Source organism: Antrostomus carolinensis, unplaced genomic scaffold (assembly GCF_000700745.2).
Source record: "Antrostomus carolinensis isolate BGI_N321 unplaced genomic scaffold, ASM70074v2 scaffold38411, whole genome shotgun sequence".
Taxonomy (NCBI): Eukaryota; Metazoa; Chordata; class Aves; order Caprimulgiformes; family Caprimulgidae; genus Antrostomus; species Antrostomus carolinensis.
This window is the reverse complement of record NW_010294231.1, coordinates 28,337-36,989: the sequence shown is the minus strand read 5'-3', so window position 1 is coordinate 36,989 and position 8,653 is coordinate 28,337. Positions and strand designations below refer to the sequence as shown.

Below are 8,653 nucleotides of genomic sequence, written 5' to 3'. Positions count from 1 at the left end.
CGGCCGTGGCATCCCTCTGCCCATCCAGACCTTCCTATGGAGGCAAACCAGGTGAGAGCAGCAAGCCCTGGGTGCCTGGGATACTGCTGCAACAGGGCAATGGATGTGGGGAGGGGGGGCGGGACAGCTGCTGCCCTGTGGCCGGGAGAAGGCAGTTGCTGCAGCTGCAACATGAAGGCATGGAACAAGCTGCTCTCTTTGCACTTGATATAGAGCAATCTGTGTGTATCAGGGACGGGGGAAGGACTGGAGGCAGCTTAACCTAGTGGCAGTCCCAGACATCTTGATTTGACTTCAGAACATCCATGTGTATATGTGTTTATACACCTCTCCCATCCTCCCTGTTTGCCTTCCCCCCAGCTCCCCCCAGCCCTACTCCCACCCCTAAGAGAACTTCTGGAGCTCTGGTACCAGATGCAGCATCCTTCACTGCTACACCAGACTTGCAGCTTTGCTTGTGTCTGTATTTGCAGCTGTTCTGGAAGTGTAATCTGTGCTTTGAGAGATCAGCATGCAAACAGAGACATCAAAGTCTTACCTTATTTCACTGGATTGAAGAGTAATGATGTGTGAGGAGCAGGCAGAATGTATGGCTGGGGCTTTATGTTCCTGGTGAATTCTATCTTAACAGAATTCTAAACCGAAAACATTGTGGGGACTGTGGGGGAAGGTTGGAAGATTTGAAGGTTGTGGGTCCAATTTAAGGCCTCAGCCACAAAATCCCTTTATTCCACAGTTTCAGTATGCTTCAGAGAAAAAAAAAAAAAAAGCTGTAATAAGGTGACCTGATTAATTTTTAAAATATTTAACTCTGTTCCCATTCTGGAGGGGAATGACAGTAGAGGGTAGATGTTCTCTACCTACAGGGCACAGGCCTGCATTTCATCATAAGCCTTCCACATCAGCAGCTGTGTAGGAAAATAAGTACTTAATACAAAACTGGCAAATGGATCTCTAGCTTAAAATAGAGGCAAGGCAAAGTTCAGTAATATTTAACACATTTTACACAGAAAATATTGAAAATCTTTCACTGAGGTAAAATGGCTGAAAACTGTCTGGTGGAAGATTTTATCCATGGGGAACAGGACTTTTCTGGAGGGTAGATTAACTGCCTCTTGGCATATCAGTGTGGGTACTTTTCTAGAAAAGGTAACAGCATTTTGTCACTTGTCATCAACAGGTACCTGAACATTGTTTTGGCCTTCTGTCTTCCTTTACATTTAGTTTCTCAGCCTTTTGCCAACCTTCTGACATGAGAAAAAAACTAAAAATAACTAAGCAAAATCTGCAGCTGAAATACTGGGTCTCTAACACTTTTTCTCCCTCCCTTCAGTGCATTTTTAAGACCAAAACTGGGGAAACAATATGAGGCTTCCTGTGTGGTATGTATGATTCTCTTTCTCAACTCTTTATTGCTAACTTTTCATGCAACTTGATCTGACCGTGGTGGCTGATCAGCAAGCTCCTCAGCTTACACCAGAAGTGGATTTAGTCCATTCAGCTTAATTTTGCACTTTTAAAACATGAAGGTTTTGAAACCTTTTGCCATCTAGAGAATTTGAATATCACATGCATCTCTACACACAGCAAAAGTATATTGATTTGGATATTAGTAATTTAACTAATTAGTATTTAAATAAAGTAAATAATCATATGGGCAGACTGAGCTACGACAATCTGGGTCTAAACTTGCAGTTCATCGTCGTGTGTGTATGTGCTTTCAGATGAGATTGATGTCATTTCAGTTTGTGATTACTGGAGTTTTTTCACATATAAAATATTGAAAATCTAAACATTACTAACAGTCTTTAAACAATACTTTTACCATTGTGCAAGATGAAAAAAAACCTCCTTTACTGGAATATAGAGGGAGCATGTCTTAGCTGCATAATTAAAAGAGGTTATTCTGCAGATACTAATAACTCTTATTTCTAACTGTATTTCAAATGAAACCTCAATCTACTGTCTAAAGGGAAGAGAAGGGGAAGGCATGCAGCAAGTTCAAATAAGATGGCTATCTAGGGATTTTCAGAATTCCTTGAACTGTTGCTGATCTTTGGATGACTTAAAGTACATTAAGCAGTTGCAGCCAAACTTGACAGACTGGAAAAACTTGGTCTGGACATGTATCTTAATAGTTTAAAGTACTTAGGTCTCTCTGAGCAATTTTCGGACTTCCTTCTCAGAAGATATTAAGCTGGAAAAGCCCTAGCTGCTGCTGACTGATTTTCTTCTAAGAAATCCATAAATTTTTCAGGGTTATTGCTAGATACCAAATACCGATAGGGGACTGCTGGCTTAGTGTCTTGGTGAGTAAAATGTATTGCAATTCTGGCACATGGAGCAAAAAGCATCGTCACTGGTTTATGCCACTGGCAGTTCCTGGTTGTTTGGAGGCTGGAAAATGGAGCTTGTTGCCTTATGCTCTTTACCAGGAGTCTCAGCAGTGTGCAGAGGCCATGCCTTGAAGCACCTATAAGCTGAGGCTGTGACCCTAGCTGTGAGCTAATGTCTGTTACTGTTGTTTAGAGGGACAGAGCTTCCTTCTCTCTGCATTCTCCATGATGTACCTATCTGTCTGTGACTTCCTTGTGCTTTGTGCTGTGCTGTTGGCATCAGATCTTCCTCTATGTCCCCTGAGCTGATTCCAAAACACTTTTCTTCCATAAGCACATATCAGAATTTACTAAGTGTAAAGCAAACAAAACCCTAAAGAAACAAACAAACAAACCCAACTGCAAGATGACATAAATCACACAGTTCAGCCAAGGAAAGGGGAGCTCTGCAAAAACACATTTCATGAAGATCCAAACCATTTCCACCCCTTGAATGAAGGAGAAATTGATTCTTCTCCAATTTTTAACACAATCATTAAATTATGGTAGAAAGCTTTCAAAGGTGGGGCTTAGTTTTGAGCTATTGATGGAATACAGCTTGAGCTGCTGCATCTGCCACCTTCTTTTCCTCATCAGTTTCCTGTCCCTGCCAATGCATAGGAGTGTCTGCCCACATCAATACCTTTTGTGTTATCCAGTGGGGTAGCAGAGTGCTGTGTGCATGGGTGAGACAGGGTTTCTAGAATGTGATGGATAGCTGGCTTGTCTTCAGAAACATCAAGCTGACTAACACCACTGTATTGACTAGTGTGCCTAAAAATACTGTGCACCTGTTGTATGATCTGTCCTTTTGAGATTCTCTAGCCAGAATTGTTCTAGTCATGTCTAGAGGCTGTTAACTGTCTGGCAATGCATATGACACAACACTGTGCATTATTCTGTTATTATTCTTGGCTCTAAACCCGCTGCAGTAGAATTCACTGCATATCGAGCGTTCAGGAAGCGGATGCTGGAGGCCTAGATTCAGTGAGTACAGCATCTGGTCTACAAGAGCAGATTGCATTGCTTCTTTGAGCTTTGCTTTATACTTCAATACTTGAGGAAAAATCTGGCCCTTTCATAGCCTTGTTTTCCTTACCTGAACAATCACACTGACTTCAATTGGTCTATGAATAGTAGCCTTTAATCTGAAGATAAATACCACCCCCCACATTGTCTTACACTGTCTAAGTGCTCTTGTGCCGTGTTCTTCCTTCTCCCCAGTCTGAAGTTGTTCTGCCCTGACACCATGTCATTCCTAATGTGCGTGGGTCAAAGCTGTAAATGACCTCACAGGAACATATGCGAGTGCTGTACAAAGCTAATGCAGTTTTTGGGTGATGGTAAGGGACTCAAAGTTACTTATTAAATTCTTTTACCCTGGATTGCATTGAGTGTGGAAGAATCCATACATTTTCTGGAGGATCCTGCAAATCCAAAGTTTACATATTTTCTGGTTGTTTTTTTTTTTAACTTATTTTTGCAAATTTAGTAATATGTTTTGTTGCTATGAATGATTAAAGGATAAATATGTGGAACAATGTTTAAAAAAGGCCACTTTTATTTTAAAGGAACTCAGAAAACTGAGTTTTTGAACACAGGAATTTTTTGTAAATAAAGGGCTTGGCGTCTGTGTTTCATTGTTTGTCAGTGTTTGTACTATTACTATGTTGAGTAAACAGTGGAGCATTACCACCTCTTGTGCTATGAACTCCTAGACTGATGTTTTAGATCTTTCTGGGAACTTTTCCCTACTCGGAGGACCTTGCCCAGGCTGACAGTACTGTCTGCCTGCATCTCCAGTTCCTTGCAGTCAGTCTGAAGTGACTTTAGCAATGGCCTCTGCTTTCCACCATGATACAGCCTGAGCTTTGGAAGAACAGGGCAGTAAGGTCCCCTCCAAGGACAGAAGTCTGGTTCAAGTAGCACTAATAGTTTCTCTGTGTCTCTGCCAGGGTCTTCACCCCCCAAAAAAAAGATCCTGGAGAAAACCTGCAGCTCATCTGGCACTCCTGAGAGGATAGAACAAGGGGTGCTGAGCTTCCCAAGGTCCTGCTGTTGAGCAGGGGCTAGGGGCCTGGCTGGGCTATTGCTGCTTTATGTAGTTTGCTGCAGGTACAGCCCCGCTGGGCTTGCAGCCAGGGAGGTTCATGCAACTCGAGCAAAGCTGTATAGGAAACCATGGCAAAGCCCAGCTAGAATCAGCTCTGTCCTGTACTGCTGGTCAGCTTCTTCAGACAGCTACCTGTTCCTGTTCCAGCAGCCAAGTGACACACAGGCTGGCCCTGGTCACAAGGTGTTTGATAGTCCCTTTGGTTCTTGGTGGAGAAGAAGGTAAAAAGAGAACAGCAGCAGTGGGAAGGCAGCCAGACAAGACTGACCGCCACTCCCTGTGAAAACAGATGGCATCACCAGGCTAAAAGGAAAAATGCTTTTGTAAGTGGCCCTGAGGGAGCTGAACACACACCCAGAGCACTGCTGAAAGGGACTGCCCTTCCTCCAGCCAAGGCATAACACTGACTTCCCTCACTACCACCTTGGCAGATACTCTTTATCCCTTTGGCACATGGAGTGTTGCAGGCACGGACAAGCCTCCTGTAAGTAGGTAACTGTTTTCTCAGCTACACAGCAGCCCTGAGGCTGCAGCTCCAGACATACCCATAGCATGACAATATCTCTCGTCTAACTGACTTACAGAGAGCTTACTTCAGACATTCTCATTCAGCCTTCTTAGTGAAGCATGTAACTCCTCTCAGCTGTAGCAGCAGTTGCTTAGTTCATGTGGGGTGAAAATTAAGTCTTTCATCTTAATGTCTCTATATTCTCTGTAGCAGGTCCTGAAAGCTAGGATAGAGCTGTAGCAGGCCAAAAGGGAGGCTCTGCAGGAGCAAATGCTAACCCAGGGACTTGCATCTTGAATGTCTGATATAGGCACAAGCTGCTGTGAGCTAGACCTTTATGGAGAACTCCAGGCAAATCCCATGGGAACACTTGCCCAAAGAACTGCATGTTTTTGTTGGGCTGCTTGCGACAGTTCTCCGTGAGGGGACTGATGCCAACTAGGTCCTGTGCTGACAGTATGTGTGCAGTGGCAACTGTGTGCCAGCCAGTGCCCATCGCCCACAGGGACACTCGGTGGGTTCCATTCAGTGGCCTTTGTGTTAGCATTTTTCTGGCAACAGGCAGAACAGTACTTCTGTCTCAGATGTTTGTGATCACAGATGCTGTTCCGGAAGCTAGACTTTCATTGTGGTACAGAAATATATTTAGCTTTCTGCTCAGGCCAGGAAAGAACAGAGGAATCTGGTGGCTAACCATGTCAGAAAAGCTTTACATGGCTCAGAAACCCAAAATGTTGAGGTGAATACAAGCCTAATTTGAAGACATAATTGCAGACTCTTTGGCTTCCTCTGGAGTTTGAGGTATCTGGAATGTGGGCTAGAGCAGGACTTTCTCCCTGATGCCATTGAAGTACCTGTGACTGAGACCTTGAATGGAAAGCTAGAGGGCAACAATGTGTCTTCCATCACTCCTCAGAATAGTGTTGCTGCTTATGGTGGGATTTTTTTCCTCCTCTTGCTCTAAACTGGATAGCTTTGTCACTCTACTGAAGTGTGAGCTTATGGTTTGGTTTTGCTACTGGAGATGAGAAGGTAATTTCTTTCGATAAGCCTAGGTGCTTGGCAGGCCTTCCAGTGAGCTAATTCAGCTCACTAACCTGGTGGAAACTATTTACCTTTATGCTGAGCTTCATTTTGGCTTGCGTAGAGGCTTGACTTGGCTGAATGAGCCCCAGAGCTGATGCATACGTAGAGGTGGGAGTGTGTGGCTCGAGCAACGAATAAGGAGTGGCAGCCTGTCCCCTTTTGACAAAAATACATAAAATCTCCTGGTTTTCACTGTCTCTTTCAGACTTTGTGTTATTTTTAACCATGTATTAACTCTGCACCTCTTGTCTTGCTTCTGGGGATACTTTGCTGCCTTGTTTCCCCCATTTGTTAGGTAGCCTTGTCTGGGATAGTTGTTTTAGACCTCTGTTGTCTTTATACTAATGTGCTGCTGTGCTTCAATGATTTCATAGTTCATGAATGGAGCAGAACACTCAGACCTTAAAACAAACTCCCCTGCCTGCCAAGGCTTTCCAAGCAATGGCCATCCCTTCATGTTCCCCCCATTCCTGAACTGATAAGAACGAATGGCAGGAGACGGTTTCCCTTTGTGGATGATGTTTCTGGTGTTTATTGTCAGTATTTCCTCAGGCTCAATTCATGTTGCTACAGGTTTAGTCCTCTACAAGCACACTCAGTTCTGAATACCTCCCAAATACATTTGTGTAAATCATACAATCCGTCTCCCCTTCTCTTTGTCTGTGCCTGGTGCTATGAGGGAATTTCTGTCTTAGGTTGTAAGTACAGAGAGACGTGTGTTTCTCTGCCTCCATGCTGGCCAGAGCGGAGCTGTTATGGGGACACTGTAAGACCACGATGGTGTGGCACTGCACTTACACCAGGGCATCCTGCCTCTTGATGGAGGAGGCACTATGTGGCTACAAGCTGAGAGAGCACATGTACACGCTACCACTGGTTAGCATGCCGTGCCTGGGAGTGGCTGGTCATTTAGGAGAGCTAGGTTACGACTGCTGCCCTTTTTGCTTTTCTTCTTTGTAATTAAGTCTGTTCATGTTACCTCCCCGATTTTACAGGAAAAATTGATATGACTAGTATTGAAGGATAAGCTTTGTGAGTCTGGAGTGAGGGCATTTGAAGCATCCGTTAGGTCGTGAATGCCAACAGTTACTTGTTTGCCCAGGGCCTGATAAAATTGGTGAAACAGCTTGTGAACAAAGAGGTAGCCAGGAGGTTAAGCTGGTATATGGCAAGGACGTGCGTCATCAGTAACGTATTTCTTTGCTTTAGGAACTTCAGTGAAGGAATATAACTGCTTTGGTGACCTCTAGTAAGATCTTTGTATTCCTGATCAGAGGAATAACTTACTGAAATGATTGGAGCAACTAGCAACACGGAACCTCATTAGGGATTTCAAAGTCTTATTTTGTGTTGCTTGAGGTGGAAATAATGAGCTTGTTGCAGCCATTGACTCTTTTAAGTGTTCACAAAACCATTACATCGTGGCTCGACAAAAAAAATTTGTACACTGATTATTTTTTGTGGCAAGGTGTGAAAACATTTCCTAAGGCCCATATACCTTTAATGGGTTGCCCTTTATGTTACACTAAACTGAAAGAGCATGTGTGTGTGAGAATATCCAGCTCTCAGGTCCACAAATACAGGCCTCATTAGCTGCTATGACTTCCAACAAGACTACTGGCACGCCAGATTAATGCCCAGCACAGATCTAAGTCTGGCTTGATGTTGGCATTTACTAATATACACATGATACTTCCTTTAATTCTTCTTTATTGCAGAAAATGTATTGAGTGGCTACTCAATAGTATGTCCATGTGTCTGGTGAGCTTTTGCTACAGTCTTTGTCTTTCAGGAAAAATATTCTAAGGTGTGCTTTAGTTATGTAATGAAAACTTAGAGATTACAAGTTTTTAAAAGAGAATGTTGTATGTCCTAGAAGGTATGTGCAGAAATAGATATACAGTGTCTTTTTTTCTTTGTTCTTACTTTTAGTCTTTTGAAAGAGTTTTAGTAGAGAACAAGCTGCATGGCCTTTCTCCAGCTCTCTCTGAAGCCATCCAGAGCATTTCTCGCTGGGAACTTGTCCAGGCTGCGCTCCCGCATGTGCTGCACTGCACCGCAACATTGCTGTCCAACCGAAACAAGCTAGGTCAGTGTTCCTGAGAGTTTGTTTTAACATTACTGAACTTATCAGTCAAAATATGACAGATTGATGCTCAGGGTGCCAACATATTCTAAATCCTAGAATCCCAGTTAGTTCATTCTGTGAATTGCCTTTCTTGATCTGTTCTCATTTAGAGCAGGGAAACCTGTGAGAGCTTCCCCACTGAAGTTAATGGTCTGATGAGTTGAACAGCCAAAGTAGTTCAATATTTTGCTAGTTATTTTCCAGAGGTAATACAACTAGCTTTAGCAAAAGCCTTACCACCCAGCAGGCATGAGTTCCTTGAAGGAATACACATTTCTTTCAAGGCATGGTGCAGTGCCCAGTTGCAACAGGTACTTTTAAAATCTTCAGTTCTTTTATATTTTTTTTCTTCTTTTCGTTTTTAGTCAGATTAATGCATTTCATTCTCAGCAGATGAGTCAATCGGATATTAAGGATAGGACTAGGCCCAAATATAACTTAAT

At 43.2% G+C, this 8,653-nt stretch overlaps 1 protein-coding gene across 1 annotated transcript in view; it reads left to right on the top strand.

The window, feature by feature from the left end:
* Positions 1 to 7: 7 nt before the first annotated feature.
* Positions 8 to 8,653, top strand: part of LOC104532372 (protein unc-80 homolog) — a gene marked incomplete at both ends in the record, with an annotated part of 35,051 nt that continues 26,405 nt past the window's right edge. Inside the window, 3 exons of the mRNA XM_029087364.1 lie at positions 8 to 51; positions 1,334 to 1,382; positions 8,015 to 8,171. Coding sequence (XP_028943197.1) covers positions 8 to 51; positions 1,334 to 1,382; positions 8,015 to 8,171 — 250 coding nt within the window. The remainder of the gene's footprint in view (positions 52 to 1,333; positions 1,383 to 8,014; positions 8,172 to 8,653) is intronic.